The sequence below is a fragment of the Coregonus clupeaformis genome, chromosome 18 (genome assembly GCF_020615455.1).
Source record: "Coregonus clupeaformis isolate EN_2021a chromosome 18, ASM2061545v1, whole genome shotgun sequence".
In the NCBI taxonomy this organism is placed as follows: domain Eukaryota; kingdom Metazoa; phylum Chordata; class Actinopteri; order Salmoniformes; family Salmonidae; genus Coregonus; species Coregonus clupeaformis.
Window position 1 is genome coordinate 20,968,929 of NC_059209.1, and position 19,536 is coordinate 20,988,464.

The 19,536-nt window shown below is 43.5% G+C and overlaps 1 protein-coding gene across 1 annotated transcript; it reads right to left on the reverse strand.

Moving 5' to 3' along the window:
* Positions 1-219: 219 nt before the first annotated feature.
* On the reverse strand, positions 220-11,548 carry LOC121551039 (carnosine N-methyltransferase-like). Its single transcript, XM_041863563.2, has 8 exons — positions 11,361-11,548; positions 9,561-9,756; positions 8,765-8,931; positions 8,521-8,661; positions 5,682-5,860; positions 5,208-5,321; positions 1,344-1,447; positions 220-1,179 (listed from the first exon to the last, which is right to left on the reverse strand). Exons 1-8 carry the CDS (start codon positions 11,507-11,509, stop codon positions 994-996), a joined length of 1,236 nt encoding a protein of 411 aa, XP_041719497.1. The 5' UTR covers positions 11,510-11,548; the 3' UTR covers positions 220-993.
* Between the last annotated feature and the right edge of the window lie 7,988 nt (positions 11,549-19,536).

Here is a 19,536-nt window from a genome sequence, read left to right on the forward strand (position 1 = left end):
CCTCAAAACACCAGAAAATGAGAGTTCAGTTTACGTGACCTTGAAATGAGGGACAGACGTAAATGAATCACTAATCACATTAAATAAATTACAGTCTTCAGAAATGACTGTCAAAGCAACAAAATAACTAGGGCTTTACAATGATGGTGAAAGCTTGGAGAAATGTTGGTTAAGTGGGTTAAAATCATCCTAGAAGTCACAGTTTTCACAGAGGGATTTTTGGCACTTGAGCAAGTCTTTATTCATAAAATAAATCTGATTTATTGAATTCTCCATGTGGTCTATATTAAAAGGGCACTTCATTTATATATCAGGCTTTAAAAATTCTATATTGGTGCACAATTAATAGTTAATATCAAAGGCACTTTTCATGGAACGACCCTAAAGACACTAAATTCGACAATCCCCCTGTCAATGAAACATGTTTCTTTTTTTTTAAGAATTGTGTTTTTCTTTATTGTTAAGTGAGACAGTAACTAGATCCAGGTTGTAATGCTGAAACTCAATCTGTGTCCAATCATATAATAAAGGTTAAAATAACTTTGTCCTACCCTCAGTATTACCAACTCCAGCCACTTCAGCAACTGACTTTAAGTGATGAACAAAAAAAATACTATAAATAGCCAGAGTTGGTAACTATTTTACAAAATAAATATATTGGGAAGACAGAGGCGGGTCTCTGACAAGCATGCAACTACATCAGGTCACCATAGAGGCGTCACCTTGCCTCTTTAACTGAAGACAAACAGTCCTGGGCTGAAAGATTTAGTCACTTGAGTTCATAATAGGCATCCGTCTCAATCTCAAAGGCTCAGGGGGGAAGGAAGGTGATTGGGCAGCTCTGGCGATTAGATAATATAAAGAAGAAGAAACATGAAAGCAAACCTGTCCATTGACTTGTGTTTCTGTCATCTTACTCTTTTTTTTTATGCTCTCGGCAGTGGCCAATCGCGTTTTTTCGGTTGTTGCTCTGCTATGTCATGACAGACGATGTCACGTCAGACTGTCGCAGCTCTCTCGCCGTGGCGACGCTTCCAGTCTGTTCTCATGGACCACCTGGAAACCGTTGGCATACAGATGGTCAGGTTTCCTTGCCACAAAGAAAACACAGTCGTACAGGTACTTCAGCATGGACTGATCATTCTCCGTGTATGTAGTGGGTACAGACTCTCTCTCCACCTGCAGTGAAAGACAGGGTGTTTTAGGCCAAACAACATTAACAACATTAACTGAAAACAATGTTTTATACTTTTCTTTACTGTAAACTGAAGTAGTAGTTCATCTTATTCCTCCAATCTGTACACCTGTTTTATATATTTTTTTAACTAAAAAAACGACTTTACCTCCAAATGGAATCCATATTTTAAAATGGCCTCCCTGACGTCCTCGTAGCTGAGCTCGATGGAGAGCTCATTGGCCATGTTCTCAAAGTGGTACAGCAGTGGGCCTATAGGCAAGGGAGGAATTGCAGCTTTGGTAAAAGTATACATACAGCAGTGCAGGCTCCTCAGAGGAGGAATGGGTGGACCATCCTCAGTGTATTTAAAAAAAAAAAAAAAAATAGTGAAACAATAAAAAAAGGTATCCTTTTTAGGAAAAACTATACTAAATATATTCACGTCACCAAATAATTGATTAAAACACTGCTTTGCAATGGTCTACAGCAGGGTTCTTCAATTCCGGTCCTGGAGGGCCGAAACACCTCTGTTTTTCATCCTCTCCTTCTAATCAGGGGCTAATTCAGACCTGGGACACCAGGTGAGTGCAATTAACTACCAGGTAGAAATAAAAAACAGAAGTGTTTCGGCCCTCCAGGACCGGAATTGAAGAACCCTGGTCTACAGTATCCTCAAAAGCACTCTCTGGGGTAGTTTCCGTCCTCCTCTGGATAAATTGACTTCAATACAAAATCTAGGAGGCTCATGGTTCTCACCCCCTTCCATAGACTTACACAGTAATTATGAAAACTTCCAGAGGACGTCCTCCAACCTATCAGAGCTCTTGCAGTATGAACTGCCGTTGTTGACCCAATCAAAGGATCAGATAATTAATCTAGTACTGAAAGAATAAGCTACAGCTAGCTAGCACTGTAGTGCATAAAATGTGGTGTGTAGTTGACTCAAAGAGAGAGAAATACAATAGTTGAACAGTTTGGAAACAAATTCATTTTTTCAAAAATGAAGGAGAAGCAATAGAGAGAGTTAGCTATATTTCATTGTATTTGTTTCACTTTCACTTACCTAGCTAATGAATGCAGCTAATTAGTTTAGCCTACTCAAACACCCGGTGTAACTGCTAAACTGCTTGCTGTACACTGTACTACATGATTGTAGCGGTTTATTAACAAGTTAATTCTAGTAGCTAGCTACAGTGGGGAGAACAAGTATTTGATACACTGCCGATTTTGCAGGTTTTCCTACTTACAAAGCATGTAGAGGTCTGTAATTTTTATCATAGGTACACTTCAACTGTGAGAGACGGAATCTAAAACAAAAATCCAGAAAATCACATTGTATGATTTTTAAGTAATTCATTTGCATTTTATTGCATGACATAAGTATTTGATCACCTACCAACCAGTAAGAATTCCGGCTCTCACAGACCTGTTAGTTTTTCTTTAAGAAGCCCTCCTGTTCTCCACATTACCTGTATTAACTGCACCTGTTTGAACTCGTTACCTGTATAAAAGACACCTGTCCACACACTCAATCAAACAGACTCCAACCTCTCCACAATGGCCAAGACCAGAGAGCTGTGTAAGGACATCAAGGATAACATTGTAGACCTGCACAAGGCTGGGATGGGCTACAGGAGAATAGGCAAGCAGCTTGGTGAGAAGGCAACAACTGTTGGTGCAATTATTAGAAAATGGAAGAAGTTCAAGATGACGGTCAATCACCCTCAGTCTGGGGCTCCATGCAAGATCTCACCTCGTGGGGCATCAATGATCATGAGGAAGGTGAGGGATCAGCCCAGAACTACACGGCAGGACCTGGTCAATGATCTGAAGAGAGCTGGGACCACAGTCTTAAAGAAAACCATTAGTAACACACTACGCCGTCATGGATTAAAATCCTGCAGCGCACGCAAGGTCCCCCTGCTCAAGCCAGCGCATGTCCAGGCCCGTCTGAAGTTTGCCAATGACCATCTGTATGATCCAGAGGAGGAATGGGAGAAGGTCATGTGGTCTGATGAGACAAAAATAGAGCTTTTTGGTCTAAACTCCACTCGCCGTGTTTGGAGGAAGAAGAAGGATGAGTACAACCCCAAGAACAACATCCCAACCGTGAAGCATGGAGGTGAAAACATCATTCTTTGGGGATGCTTTTCTGCAAAGGGGACAGGACGACTGCACCGTATTGAGGGGAGGATGGTTTGGGCCATGTATCGCGAGATCTTGGCCAACAACCTCCTTCCCTCAGTAAGAGCATTGAAGATGGGTCGTGGCTGGGTCTTCCAGCATGACAACGACCCGAAACACACAGCCAGGGCAACTAAGGAGTGGCTCCGTAAGAAGCATCTCAAGGTCCTGGAGTGGCCTAGCCAGTCTCCAGACCTGAACCCAATAGAAAATCTTTGGAGGGAGCTGAAAGTCCGTATTGGCCAGCAACAGCCCCGAAACCTGAAGGATCTGGAGAAGGTCTGTATGGAGGAGTGGGCCAAAATCCCTGCTGCAGTGTGTGCAAACCTGGTCAAGACCTACAGGAAACGTATGATCTCTGTAATTGCAAACAAAGGTTTCTGTACCAAATATTAAGTTCTGCTTTTCTGATGTATCAAATACTTATGTCATGCAATAAAATGCAAATTAATTACTTACAAATCATACAATGTGATTTTCTGGATTTTTGTTTTAGATTCTGTCTCTCACAGTTGAAGTGTACCTATGATAAAAATGACAGACCTCTAAATGCTTTGTAAGTAGTAAAACCTGCAAAATCGTCAGTGTATCAAATACTTGTTCTCCCCACTGTATGTTGTCTATGACATTAGCTAATATGGTGACAAAGATGTAGACTTTGTGTAGCGGTTATGGTATGAAGGTTTGGCTTGGAAAGGTTTTTCTCGCCTTGTTGTTTTCTGCACTGAAGTCCACAAGCGAAGGGAAAAGGTGAGAGGAGGAGAGCGCGTAGATGCGAGAAGGAATTATACAACAAGCAAATTATTATGCTGTTTGTGTACTGAACAAAAATATAAATGCAACATGCAACAATTTCAAAGATTTTACTGAGTTACAGTTCATATAAGGAAATCAGTCAATTGAAATAAATGAATTAGTCCCTAATCTATAGATTTCACATGAATGGGCAGGGGTGCAGCCACGGGTGGGCCTGGGAAGGCATAGGCCCACCCACTTGGGAGCCAGGCCCACCCACTGGGGAGCCAGGCCCAGCCAATCAGAATGAGCTTTTCCCCACAAAGGGGCTTTATACTCCTCTGCCCCCTCCCCCCGATCCTGCAGGTGATTAAGCCAGATGTGGAGGTATTGGGATGGCGTGGTTACACATGGTCTGCAGTTGTAAGGCCGGCTGGACGTACTGCCAAATTCTCTAAAACAACATTGGAGGTTACGTTTATATTTTTGTTCAGTATATGTGGCTGCTATGAAAGTGAACTGTTTGCGTGTGATCAGGGGTGTATTCATTCTGCCAATTCCGTTGAAAAACATTTCTTAAACGGAAGCAAACGGAACAAAACAGGGATAAACATACCTGAATTTGTCCAATAGAAAGTCTTGTTTGCAACTGTTGGACTAATTATTACATCCTAGATCAGCTAGATGCAGGAAAGAGTGTGCAAGGCAGTATTACATTTGTCACTGTCACCTTTATTACTCAAATTTTTCTGTCGACGTGTGCACCTACGTTGTAAACTTTCAGTCGTAGGCTAGGTTGTAGCTACCTCATGATGGGTATAGGGACAATTTATGGGTATAGCGAGTATCATGTAGTAGCCTAAACCTATCGATGTTACATTGAACTGGGTGAATGGAATATTAATGACAGTCATTCAATATGCTGTAATAGAAATAAGGCCATGCTCATTAAAAAAACGTCCTCCCTCATCTTATACGGCACCGACCGCCACTGACATACAGTATATCACACACTAACCGTAAGTTAAAACAGCAACTACACCAAAAATGCGTAGAAGAGAACCTCTTTCACTGGTCAGTAAGGAGGTTTGTTGAACATATCGTCGCTCACCAAGATTGATCCACACGCCTCCAGGTTTGAGAATGTTCCAGATGGTCTCTACGTAGTCGATGACGTTGTGCGCCGTGTCGATGAAGAAGCAGGTAGCCACACAGTCCCAGGTGTCTGAGAGGAAAGACCACAATGATACTCGTTTAACCTGTCTCACCTTATTGCTAATACCAACCAACACAGGTAATAACAAATAATCTGTGTCTAGGACAGATTGCTCACTTTCACTATTGACTGTTCAATGTGGCCAATTCACATAACAACATGTCACTCACAGAGAGAGAAGAACCCGTGTCTAAGAGCAGGAGTGCTGATCCAGGATCAGTTTAGCCTTTTAGACCATAATGAATAAGACAAGGTGGGACCTGATTCTAGATCAGCACTCCTACTCTGAGACGCTTTGTGAATACAGGCCCTGATCACTCATTGCACTTGTTGATCTTTCAGACAGCCTGTGTGAGGCTCACCACTCACTAGGCTCTGTGTAGACCTCCTGGAAGTCCCCTGCCACCATGGAGAAGTCCGAGTTTGGAGGCAGGCTCTGGGGGTTGACGTCTGGGAAGCTGATTGGCCGCGTCTGGTCAGATGACCTCTTGTTGTTGCTGAACTGGTGGATCCAGGGGTACAGGGTCATGGAGTTGACCTTTTCACACCTCAGGAAGAACAGAGCCAAGGTAAGATAAGCTGAACAACAGTAGTGTGAGAAAAAGATCACCAACAAAGATGATTGCATTGGGCTAATTTGATATGCTAGGCAATTGATTTGGCCCAAGTTCTCAGGCACATAAACACACCAGACACATACATTTCAACATGTTTAATACTCTGTCATTAAATGACACACAGTGCAACATATGCAAGGCCTGAATTATTGCACCATATGCAAGGCTTGAGTTAGGGCCAGGGTTGAAAGTAAGGCGGTACCGTCCGGTACGGTGTCCCGGCAAAATAAATAGTGGGGGTACGGCGTACCGGTAAAACATGAGCCTTTCACAATAATGAAAACAAAATGTCTAGAAAACTGTATTACACCCTTATTTATCATTACCGTATGTTAGAGGCATGAAAAATTGACTTGAAAACAGGTGGTAGGCCTATAGCTTACGCTCCAAAATACAATGTGGTTCGAGGAGAACACTGACATTTTGCCAAGGCAGAGATGAGTGGCCGACAGAGACGCGCACGGACAGCAGTGGAGGAATTAATTCTGGCCTAATGACAATCACCAAATGTCATTACACTTTTTGGTGTTTTGTGTAACGGATGTCTCTTTCCATTCACCACTGTTTGGAGGCTGGAAATATGTTGCGAGTGGATGAACATGCGCGGGTAGCCTAGTAAAAGAGCCCTTTGAAGTGATTGTTTGAAAATCAGATGAAAACGTCATGACTGGTTGTGTTTATTCCATAATAAAAATGAAATGAAAAAAAATTATGGCTCACAAAAAAATGCTATTGAATGAATAGGAATGCTAAATATAATTCTATGATTAGGCCCCACGGGCGGCTCGCCCATTAGGCAGGATTAGGCAGCAGCCTAGAGCGGCAGTTTGATGAGGGCAGCATTTCCCGACTTAAACTGACCAAGACGCACCTCCAACAACACAACACCTCACATTATTCTGCCCAAAAACAATAACTTCTCTCACCCAGTGGTATGTGGGCTATAAGCAGAGCCCACTTTGCCAAAGGCAGGGGTGCAAAATATTTAGCTTATCCATGCCCAGCGTGCTGTTGGAAAGACGCTGCACTCTACCACGCTCCAACAAATTCATTTAACATAAATGATGTAGCCTACGGTAGAAAGAGTAGTAGCCTATGTGGTTTTTCTGTAACCGCATAGCCTGGAGACCAAATGTATTACAATGTCATGAGACAGACACTTTTTCAATCATTCACTTATTCATGAGGAGAGAGAGTGCAGGAGAAAGTCAACTAAAAAGGCTAGCGGGCAAACATCAGCTTTGGTGTGGCTGTGGCATAATCTAAACAGAGGTGGACAGCAAATGGTGCTGAAAGTAATTCTTCATTTTATTTTAATTTGACTTCACTAACAACAAGAGGGCTTTGTTGGAGGCTATTTCTTCCTATATAAAAAAAAGAGGTAGGCCTACCTGTTTGACAGACACAATTATGCTATCCATAGATTTGTCGGTATAGCCAAATCCTCCAATACTGTCACCGTGCACTCCTTAAATACCTCAGTGTCTGGGAAGGGTTTGGTGTGTTTGGTTAAAACAAGGGCTCAAATTGAGTGAGGGTATGCCGTACCCTTTGTTAAAGCTTTATATTTTGAAATAAATAAATAAAACGTATCCAGATAATATGAAGCATTCTATAACAATGCTTAACTCTGTGATGCCTTATGCTAGAAACAAGCTTTAAAATGCCCACAAAAGATGTGACTGATGCATATGGGAATATACTGATTAGTTTCTATGACATTCTGAAGCTGAGCTGCAGCCTTCAATATTGGAGGAGACAAAAAAATGGGCTTTGCTATTCTGTCCCTGTTAATTTAGCTTTTCATTTTCTGAAAAGAGAATATGTTAAACCCAGGCAACTTTTAGGGAAGCACTTCTGTTGTTGGGTTAAGCAACGGATGAGTAGCCAGCAGTTGAAGCTTACATTTTTCTGCGTCGGTCGAGGGTCTGTCTGGGTGGAAAGGTAACTTTTGAAAGTGCCATGTTTAGATTAATAACGATGTCTAATATTTAATTATTTGCAAACCGCAACCGTTGCGTTACAAACAAGACTCTGGTTTGACATTGGAGAAATATGCTTATTTCTCTGTCCACTCTTCCCTGAAACTTCTATTTTCATTATCCACTTTTCTTTTGAGACTTTTTCAGAGCTACATTTTATATTGATTGCAAGCAGTTTTTCCCCAATCAACACACAAAGAAATATAAAAAAAAAAGAATTTAATAATAGAGACATTGGTGATTTTATCAGTATAATCAGATTGAAAATATTAGGATATGTTATTGGCATTGAACTGATTATATAGCCTACTAACCAGATGTGTTATGAATAGGCTTATGAATTGGGCTGCTATTATGTTGTTCTGCCGACTATTAGCTGAGAAGAAAATTGGCCCAAGGGCAAACCTATTGCAGACCCCTGCTGTACACCATTCTAGTTTAGCGGGATAGGAGGGGGGTGGCAATTTTTTTTCTTGCCTAGGATGGCAGAACGTCCAGGGCTGGGCATGTTATGCCCATACATTTTTGAGGTGCACACATAGGAGGTCCCGTAATGGGAAGAAATTAAATCTACTTTAAACCCCTGGTTAGGGCTGAAGTGAGTGTTACCTGTTGAGGACGAAGTTTGAGGAGAATAGCATGAAGAAACTCCATTCGTTGCCTTGACAGGCGTAACCCAGACGAGCGATTTCCCACGCTAGGCGACCAAGCCCTGCCCCTGGAACCAGCACGCTCACCTTGGACACATCACTACAGAAACAACCACACCATCTCTGACAGAATAGACACGTAATTCAAAATACAAAATCACACAACAGAGTTAGAATTCAAGACTGTGTGTGTGTGTGCTCACCACTTGTTGCTGGGAAAGAGTCTCTGGATCTCTTGGATGAGGGGCAGGTAGCAGGAGTCTCTCTCAGCCTGGCCCGCCTCACTCCAGTCACGCACAAACTGCTTAATGGTGGACTTGAGCTTGTCCATGTCGAAAGTGGAAGACGTACCCACCTTCCTCAGGTCATCCTGGACAGAAAGACAGATTCACTTCAACTCCTCAAACTTCATCCAATGGTGAAAGGATCATGGCAGCAAATGAATCTAAGATCTATCTTTTAAAATGTACATTACTACAATAACTATTGAAGTGTGTGCTGGTGTGGTATACTAGAATAGAAAAACATTCAGCTCATCCTACTATTACTGTATTTTTCTTGCACAGCACACCTAGATGCAGCATACTACCTCTCCTACCACAAAGAGGAAGACGATGACTAACAGGGTGGTTACACCAGAGGCTGCCTTGTAGTAAGGAATCTCTGATATCTTCCCCCATGGGTGTATCTTCCGAACAGCATGCAAAACACCCAATTGGTTGTTAACCTATCCAGCACAGTGTCAAAGCTAGCAAGTAAGACCCTCCCTCCTCCGATTGGTTATTCCGCATTCGCATTACTGACCATTTTGCATAAAGTTGGATTTCTCAACTTTGGCAGCGAGCTCTCTAGTTGCCAGTGGTTAAATCGCTAAATGACTCCTTGTGTCTCCTCTTTCCATTAAAAATAACTGATTTCCAGTAGTTTGAGCGCTACAAGTAGTGCCTGGTGTGGCTGCGAGAAAGCATGAGTGTGACCTTTTCCGACCGTTTAGCTCACCTCTTCGCCGTACTCCATGTTCTCAAACATGTGGACACAGTTGAGCACGATGGCCTGCAGCACCTCCTGGTTGTGGTCCACACTGCGGCGGATACGGGCCAGGTTGGGCAAGACCCCGGGCAGCAGCAGCTGGTGATGCTCCGGAAGACTCCGGAACTGACGTTCTGCTCGATTCACCCGCTCCTGAACATGCATCCTGAGATTAAGGGGAGGTGAATTAGACAAAGAAAAAGGGAAGGGTGGTGCCGTGGTGAACAGGAGGAGGAGAAGATGGGGGTCCAGAAACACAGATGCGGGAAAATAGAAACCCATATTTTATAGCCTTTTTGAATTCTGATAAAGCCTAACCCAATATGCAGACTCCTTGAAATGACTTGACACAAAGATTCACAAAACCCTTTTATTCAATTTTTCTAAGCATCTTCCACTATGGTGAACATGGTTGTATAGACTAGGCATAATCATGTATGATGTCCTTGTTTGTAAGTAACAAGAGTAACTGTATTGAAATTAAATGTTTGTCTTTGTCAGCCTGGACTTTATAGCTCTTGCATCTTCTTTTAGTTATCTTTGTTATTTTCTACTAGCTAAATAGCGATGGTATGGAACAATGTAGTGAGCCAAAACGGTCCCTGATATAAATACACAATCTATTTTAGCTAGCTAGCTATGCAACATAATTAGGGTTGTCACTAGTTACCACAAAGTAAAAATGTACTATCGTAAAAATTAATGAAAACAAAAATGTGGTTTATGGTCTTAACTTCAGGTTAGGGTTACACATAAGGTTAGCAGTGAGGTTAAGGTTAGGTTTAAAATCAGATTTGAAAGGTCAAATGCAGCTGTTTCTATCCAAAGGTTGCGAGTTCGAATCGCATGACGGACAACTTTAGCATTTTAGCTAATTTGCTACTTTTCTACTACTTACTACTTTGCAACTACTTAGCATGTTATCTAACCCTTACCCTAATGCTAACCTTAACCCTTTTAGCTAACCCTTCCCGTATCCCTTTAACCTAACTCCTAAACTTAACCCTAGCCTAGCTAACGTTAGTGAGCTAGCTAACTCACTTAGCTAGAATTAGTAACATATCATATTATATGTTTTGCAAATTCATAACATATAATTGGAATTGGAATTCTTAACATATCATATGAAATAATTGACGGACATCCACCAATTAATAGATACCATACAAAACGTAACATATCATACAAAGATGAGTGTCTCTGATTTACATACAGAATAATACGAAATGCGCTGAGACCAGGTTGCCTAAAAAGGCTGAATTTTCAGGAGGTCTTTTCAAACAGCTCTTACACTAACTGGCATTATCATAATTTTCACAATATTATTCCAACTACAGTATTATTGACTGCACTGGGCCTTTAAGAAGATACATTGCAGAAATAGGCGGGGTTTAGGCATGACTTTATGGCTGTGATAACTAGTGAAGACCCCATAATCAGTCATCCCTCTTCTAAAATCTTCGGACAAAACGTTCCTCCATCAACAGAACACACATATCACAACTGCACAATTTAAACACTTGCCCCCAGATCCTCCTTCCATGAGTCATTTAACGTTACTTCATGTTCCTATTCTTATTTTATTATTTCTTATTGTTGTTGCATTGTCGAAAAGGAACCTGCACCGTTGGACGTTGTATGCCATGTGTATCACGTACATACTACTAATAAAAGAAACTTGAACTAACGATAGCCAGAACATCTGGGTCAAATGACTGTTATGGATAAGCTAGCTACCAAATACTACTGCTGTTTTGAAACAGTCCGTACCTGTAGTATCTAAACGCATCGATCACTTTCCAAAAGTGTTGCCTTTCGAGCCTTGTCTCCTCTTCTGGTGTACATTTAATCCTTTCTCGGTAAAAATATGCTTCTTCTTGCTCTCCATTCGTAACCTGCTCCACCGTTCCTTCCGCCATGTCTGAATGTTGTACTCAGACCCATCCAATCGAAAAATGGAGTGAGGCAGGAAAAGTAATAGACCTTTCATCTGGTTGGCAAGTTAACTATGTCAGTGAGCTAACTAGTAGGTACTACTGTATTTTTTGTTTGAGCAGAAAATAATTGTACCTGTGTATGTGTGTCCGGTTTATTACAAGTTGCAACAGGGAGACAGCTCCAGCACAGAAGCAGAGAAAATGTATAACTGGCCTCTTGGAGACAGGCCCTTTATATCCTAATCAGACAACACCAAATGTTTTGTAAACACCAACCTGAAAGGCTTGTAGGAAGTCAAAACAGAATCACTTAGGGCCATACCTGCGAACATAAGCAACCATTGAAATGTAATTCTTAAAAGTCTAAGCCGTTGGGGTGGGGGGCTCTAAGTTTACATATGGAATTGTTTTAAGAAGGTCATACCAAGGATCATTTAGCTATTTGATTTGGAATTTTAGGACCCCTTTAGGTATCAAAAAATATAACAAATTATTTGATAAACTATTGAGTTTGGCCTTTACTACTATAGCCCATAGAAACGCATTGAATAACACATTCATACATGGAAAGAAAGACAGTTCAAAATGAAATCATAAGGAATAAGGTTTTGAAGTGTCTATCCTATATCTAGGAGATATAAGAAAGCTTGGGAAGTATTTTTTTGACACATTTAACCCCTTATTTTTGTTGCCACAAAACTACCTCCATACTTCCATTCATTTGTATGGGTTACCTTTAGACAAGTCCGGTGACACTTGTGGGGGTCATAGAGCAAAACATGTTTGTGAGAGTGTTCGTTTTTTTAGTGTTAGTTTTTTAGGCCAAACCATTTAGATGCTACCAGTGGAGGCTGCTGAGAGGAGGACGGCTCATAATAACGGTTGGAATGGAGTCAATGGAAAGGTATCAAACACATGGAAACCACGTCTTTGATGTGTTTGATACTATTCCATGACTCCATTCCAGTCATTATTATGAGCCGTCCTCCCCTCAGCAGCCTCCACTGGATGCTACAGACGTTTTCATGATAAGACCGATTTTCAGAATGTCTCCTGGTCTGACAAACAGCTCTGTAGCTCTGCCACTTTCCACCCTAGCTTAAACTGATGGATTTTGATGGGGATTTTTTAAATTATGTTAGTTAGATTGACGGATCGGTGCGTCAATAGACTCTAGGGCAGTGGTAGTCATTGCGCGGCCCGCGAGCCCTTACTTTGCTGCTCGCTGTGATTTTCCTATTTTCCATTCATAATACATAACAATGATAATGCAGGCCTGAATCACATAATTGAATATATCTATTGTTCCCTGGACGGCAGATAGATGCCAGTATAGCGCAGCTGTTGAACAGAAAGGCCGAAATAGAACGCAACTGCTCAGCTACAGTCTGGTCGACATGGATCGATCAATTGTAAATAAAAATAACAAAAATAAACGTAAATCTATTGACAATTAAAATGAGGGGGGAAGAGCTGGAGAACAACGTGACAGCTATGAACGAAGAACCACCGGAGAACCAGGAAAATAGCTCCGGTGTCTAAGAGAAAGATACTGTCGATTCAAGAAGAACACAGAAAGTTCCAAGAGAAATGGACAGACCAAGTATTTTTTTTGTACTGCATGATGGGACTAGCTCACGTTGTCTTATTTGCCAGAAGGCAGTCAATTGTTTTAAACGAACAAATTTAGAGCGACATTTCCAGTCACACCGTGCCCAATTCGACAAAACATATCTGCCATAAAGCAACCTCAGAAACAACAAAATGATGGACAGATCTAGCGCTGTTGCAGAGAAAACGACAGAGGCAACAAATGAGATTGCTTGGATCCGACCTTCACAGACGCGGAGATTGTCAAATAATGTTTTTTGCCTCAGCTGAAATATTGTATGCTGATTTCACAAACAATGAAGCAATTTTAAAGCAAATTAAGGGACTGCAACTCTCAGACTCGACCATAACAAAACGCATACTAGAATAATCGGCGAGGACATCCATAAGCAACTGATTACTGACATATCCGTGGCGCCGTGTTTTAGTATTGCGCTTGACGAAAGCACTGATGAAGTGAGATTGCCCAATAATGTGTTTTGGTCCGCTTCTCTCAACGAGTCGTTCAGAGAGGAACTTTTATGTTTACTGCCCCTTCAGGGACAAACACGAGGTTTACGAAAGACTATTGAGAGTAAATATCAGTTCTAATAGGAGAGCTGTAGCTCCGCCCACTGGTGATGTGGAGCACAGCATGCTGGGAGATCTCTAACTGAGTTCATATTTCTTACAATTCATGTGTATGAAAAATGTATGCACTCACTAACTGTAAGTCGCTCTGGATGGGATCGTCTGCTAAATGACGTTGTGGACGCACTCATTTGCTATGCTAATTAGCGTTTTTACCACAAGCTAGCAACTGTAAGCTTGCTAACCCTGTTATTTGTCATCTCATTTCAGACATTTAGCATTTCAGTGTCTAGTCTTATATGCCCTGTGGTTATATGGATGTAGTATAAATGTATACATTATGTGGGTATTTTGTTAGCAATGAGTCTTGTGGATACATTATACATTCAGGTTCATGCAGTTGTGTGAGGATGATGGTGCTGCTTAGTAGTGCTGTGTAGTTGCACTCATTAGTGAAGTCACTGCCATGTTGTTAGGTTGTATTGCCTTGTGCAGCAGATAAGCTATAAATATGGCTACAATAGGTTATGTAATTGGAGGTTGTATTAAGCCTATACCTGCCATTTACTATTGTATTAATTTCCCCTTTTTCAGAACCACATACAAACTCTTGGTTAACACAATTGTTAAACCATACACTGTCCTGTGCCATTACTGCTCTGTGAATCAGCGTCATTAAACAACCTCAACTGGAATCATACCGGTCTGTCATCTGTGCCCTTACAAGCACCTGGGAGAGAACACACTATGTAAGTAAAACCTTACAGAATATACAGTCCACCAGGTCCTCAACTACACGAGGAGAGGATATTCTGAAAGCCCTTGTTAAATGTTTTTGCTGATAATAATATTGACTGGTCGAATCTGGCATCTGTGTGTACTGACGGCGCCCCAAACATAATAATATGCCATTTAGCAGACGCTTTTATCCAAAGCGACTTACAGTCATGTATGCATAAATTTTTACGTATGGGTGGTCCTGGGGATCGAACCCACTACCCTGGCGTTACAAGCGCCATGCTCTACCAATTGAGCTACAGAGGGAAGGAGAAGGGACTCATAGGCCTGATGAGAAAGAGAGAGGATAGTCCCAAATGTGTTACGTTTCATTGTATCATCAGGATGCACTTGTGGCTAAACTCAAAGACTGTGACTTACAGAATGTGATACAGCAAGTCGTGCGCATGGTTAACATTATTAATGCGAGGGCACTGAATCACCGGCAATTCTGCGAGTTGCTGGAGGAATACCAGACAGAATACGGCGACTTGATATTTCACAATGAGGTGAGATGGCTGTGTCGTGGCAGAGTTTTGGAAATATTTCTCTCTCTCCTCCCTCAAATCCGTGAATTTGTTGCAAGCAAGGGGAGAAAGGAGCCAGAGCTGGATGAGCCACAGTGGATATTAAAGCTGGCTTTTTAACTGACTTCACCTGCCACCTGAACACGGTGAATCTCCAGCTCCAAGGGTGAGCTAAAACTCTGGGCAAAATGCTGCGTGTGGTCACAGGATTTCAAAATAAAATCACACTGTTCATACCTGACAGACAGTTTGTTCATTTCCCAAAACTCAGAGCAGTCACCACATCCAACCCAGACATACTTCAACATTTTAGCTATGATGCATTTGTGCGTGTGTTGGAAGAGTTGAAGTTGGAGTTTGAGTCAAGATTCAAGGATATCATGGAGTACAAAGAGTTTGTCAACTTAATTGAGAACCCCTTTCATGTGCCAGTGTCATCTCTGACCCCAGTCATCACAGCCCCTCTGTCCTGACCGTGCTGGAATAGAGTGTGAGATAGTGGAGCTGCAGGCAAATGACACATTGCAAGGTGAACTAAGATCAGGTGTTACCCATTTCTGGAGCCTTGTCAGTCACAGAGGATTCACTTCTGAAGCAGTGTGTGCAAAAGGTGACAATTTGTTGTCAGCACTTATTCATGTGAAGCAACATTTTCAACAATGAACATCGTGAAACAAAAACAGAGAAACAGACTGACCAATGCACACCTGAATTGCCTCACAAGGATAGCAACAACAGACTATACATTTAGAATGAATTCAGTCAAGGAGCAGAAGGGACATTTTCGCTCATCCAACTACTGAGGTAGCCCTTAATATGGGTCTTATACATGTGATGTAGCCTATTTGATGTGTGTATGTATATATTTGTGATGTGCTGGACATCAAATCAAGTGCATGTGCTCTATTGCTCTGAATTTGCTCTCAATTGATAATTGATAATATTGGAAGAAAGGTACAACAAATTAAAGATCTGTGCGGCCCTCTGAATGATTGTCTCAACCCAAAGTGGCCCCTTTACAAAAAATAGTAACACTGCTCTAGGGGTTTTTAAATAGTTTTTCCTCCTCAAAATGCGTATCAGCCAATTAAACTTATCGATTTACTGCATGTGTCAATTGTAAACTGTAGCTGGTCCGGATAACATGGCACACGTTAGTCCTATACTAATCTCACCAGGTGGCAGTGATTTATAGAGTGATGAGGAGGAGGAGGAGCTCCGCAGACCCTTCCTGTCCGGAAGTAATTTAGCCATTCATTGTAGTCATTGTGCTCTGTATGGGAGGGACCCGGTGGAGGGAGAGAGGGAGGGAAGATGGACGTCAGCGGTAAGATGGTGGACAGGGAAAAAAGTGTCGAAGGCCACAAAGGACCTATCAGTCAACATTAGCCTGCAGCCAGCCGCTGTTCCAGAGTTGCCACCCGCTCCTGCTACAGTGCCGAAGTTAAGCAACAAGGTGGACTCTTTAGCTGCTCCGGCTACTACAGCCCTCTCCGGCCACAGGGGCTCTGCCGACCCCTGTCCTGGAGCCCAGACCAGCTACCATAGAAGGGGCCCAGTCTGCCCCTTCCCCATGGTTACTGCTGATCCCTAAAAAAGCTAACCCACTCTTCCCTCAAGTTCCTGTATACAACTGACTATGTGGCCGAGCCTACCCAGTGCGCTAGTCTCCTGTCTGTTCCTGCTATAGGAGCTCAGCCTACCTCTGTCAAGTCAGACTCACTGTCTGCCAGGCATGAGGAGTAGCCTTCTCCACCCAAGAGGGCCCAGCCTGCTTCCATCATCGTAGACACGCTGCCTCCTACCCGGGCAGCCCAGCTGGACCTGTAGGTACAACCTGGCCCTGTCTTCAGGTCACCAGCTCCTGCAACAGAGCGCCATCGTGTTGCAGCCACAGGCCCACAGACCGCCGTTGATGCAGATCATCAGCCAGCATCTCCCTGGTTTCCACCAGCCGCAGCCCAGGGATCCTCAGCCCCTGTCTCAGTATCTCTGGCACCAGCTGCAGCCCAGGGGCCACCACCTGGCTTTACACTAGGAGTCATCCCTGTTTCAGTTAGGGGGGCTTCACCAGAAGCCAACGACAAGCCCCCACCTGCTCCTGATGAGGAGCCCAGATCATCTCTAGGCACGGGCCCTCCACTTGGCCCTAGCTTCCAGACACAGGCTGCCCATGCAGTGCAGTTCCCACTTACCTCTGTACAAAGAGACCAGCCCAGCTCCGTTGGGGGCCCCAACCTGGTCTTGAGTGGGAGCCCCCCATGGCTTCCTCCACAGGGGCTGCTTCAGCCTCCACCCTGAGGTCCCATCAAGTCCTCGCCAGCAAGGTCCTCTCCGATCCTGTGGGGGAGCCTCTGCCTGCTCCTCATTGGAGACCTTCAGCGAAGCCTCCTGAGAGGCCAGAGCTTGACCCTGACTTCTGGGCCCTTCAGTCCTCTGCCCTGAAACCTCCGCTAGTCCCTGTCTGTGAGGTCCATCCTGGCTCAGTCGGGGAGCCCCAATCTGCCAGTCTTCGAGAACCCTCTGCAGCTCTAGCCCAGGGTCCATAGTCACACCCTGCATGGAGAGCTCTGCTGCCTTCTCTGGAGAACACGTCTGTCCCTGCTGTAAGACCTCAGCTCAGCCCGATTATCAGCTCAGATCTGACTCCTGACCCTAAGACTCAGTTTCCCCTCGTCTGGAGGTCCCTGCCTGATCCGGTTGTCCGCCCTGCTCTAGGGGACAAGCCAGCTCCTGCCAATGGAGCCCAGAGTGCTCTCTCCTTCGAGTCTCAGACTGTGTCAGCCCCAGAGACGGTTTCCTCTGACAAGTCTTCCACTAGTACAGATACGCTGCCGGTAGCCCCAACAGCCTCTGATAGTCAGTTGCTGGAGAGCTGTTGGACCATGTAGTAGGACCTGTCTGCCAGCCTTTACTTGCCACAATGTCCTGCCCTTAGTTATTAGTCAGGAAATGTTGCCAGGCCTTTAGGTGCCCCTGTCCTTAGCTCCCCAGTCACCAGACACTCAGGTGTCCCTGGTGCCCTGTTAGCTAAGCAGTCAGGTGTTCCCCCTAGTTTCCTGCCAGCTGACACCCTAGTAGTTTGGACTGTTTCCTGCTTTAGGAACAAAGCAGCGTTCCATCAGTGACATTCACCCCTCTCCCAGGAGGACATTCTCACCACAGTGTGCCCCTGATGGACTAAGTGTTCCTGCCCGGCTGTTACGGACTGCAGCTCCTCTACTCCACTAGAGCAGAGAACCCTTTCCATCATTTAAGTACTGGACAAGAGTTTATTTTTTATTAGTGGTTATACCTAGCCAGGCCCTCTGCTGATGGGGGGGCTAAACACCCCTAGATATCTGGTCTCATGTCTGCTAAGTTTGGGTATGATATGTAAGTAAGAGTTAAGTATTGAGCCTTTCTTAGGAGTGAATTAACATAGTGAATTCAGGGGCGGCTGTACAAAAGGCTGTGAAGTATTTGTAGTTAATCATATCAGAGCTGTAGCTCCGCCCACCGGTGAAGTGAAGTGGAGCAGAGCATGCTGGGCGATCTCCAGCTTAGAGAAGAAGATCAGCTCGAGAGAAGTCAAGTGAGCGAAAGCTCCAGCCATCCTTGTGTTTTCCCACCAGTTAGCTTTCATTGTGTTAGCCAAGGCCAGTTTGTGTCCTTGTTGATATTTGTATTAATGTTTTACCTTTATTTAACTAGGCAAGTCAGTTAAGAACAAATTCTTATTTACATTGACGGCCTACCCCGGCCAACGCTGGGCCAATTGTGTGCCGCCCTATGGAACTCCCAATCACGGCCGGATTGTGATACAGCCTGGAATTGAACCAGGGTCTGTAGTGACGCCTCTAGCACTGAGATGCAGTGCCTTAGACCACTGTGCCACTCGGGATACACCACACACGCACACACTTTGGTTGAAGCAAGTTGCCAGACCACTAAGTGCCTTAGCCCATCCATACTACATTCACTGTGTGGTGCTGTTCCATGCCTGTGCATATTCAGCGTTATTAAACAACCTCAACTGGACTCCTACCTGTCTGTCATCTGTGCCCTTACCAGGACACGGGAGAGAACACAAAGTAAAACCTAACCTAAATAATATACAGTCCACCAAGTCCTCACATACAGTTTGTGTGCAAGGCTGAAAGAGGTAGCTCCTTATTAAATTAATTATTAATCTTCAAGCTGTAGGCTATGTCCCTTTTCAACACACTAACACAATACTCGTGAGATTCAACCCTTGCCACAATCTGTGACAATTACATGGACTAGGCACTTTACACAGAGAGCAATTTGACCAGTCAGTCAAATACACGTGAAAGTTGCTTTGATGATCAAAATGTGCTGTTGGACTGTTAAGGAAGCTTCCATGAACAAGTGTTGGAACACGTCCAACTATGTCAACGATTTTAATTGGCTGATGCAGAACTTGTTCCAGGATATAATCACTGCCTCCTGGTGAGGTTAGCATAGGGCTAACATTTGCCATTTTATCTGATGGGACCAGCTACAATTGAGCGTTCTGTCACG

Coding starts and splice junctions, on each gene's coding strand:
- LOC121551039 (XM_041863563.2), bottom strand. CDS start 11,509: ATGGCGGAAGGAACGGTGGAGCAGGTTACGAATGGAGAGCAAGAAGAA. Junction 9,757..11,360: donor GATGCGTTTAGATACTACAG/GTACGGACTGTT, acceptor CCTTAATCTCAG/GATGCATGTTCAGGAGCGGG. Junction 1,180..1,343: donor AATATGGATTCCATTTGGAG/GTAAAGTCGTTT, acceptor CTTTCACTGCAG/GTGGAGAGAGAGTCTGTACC.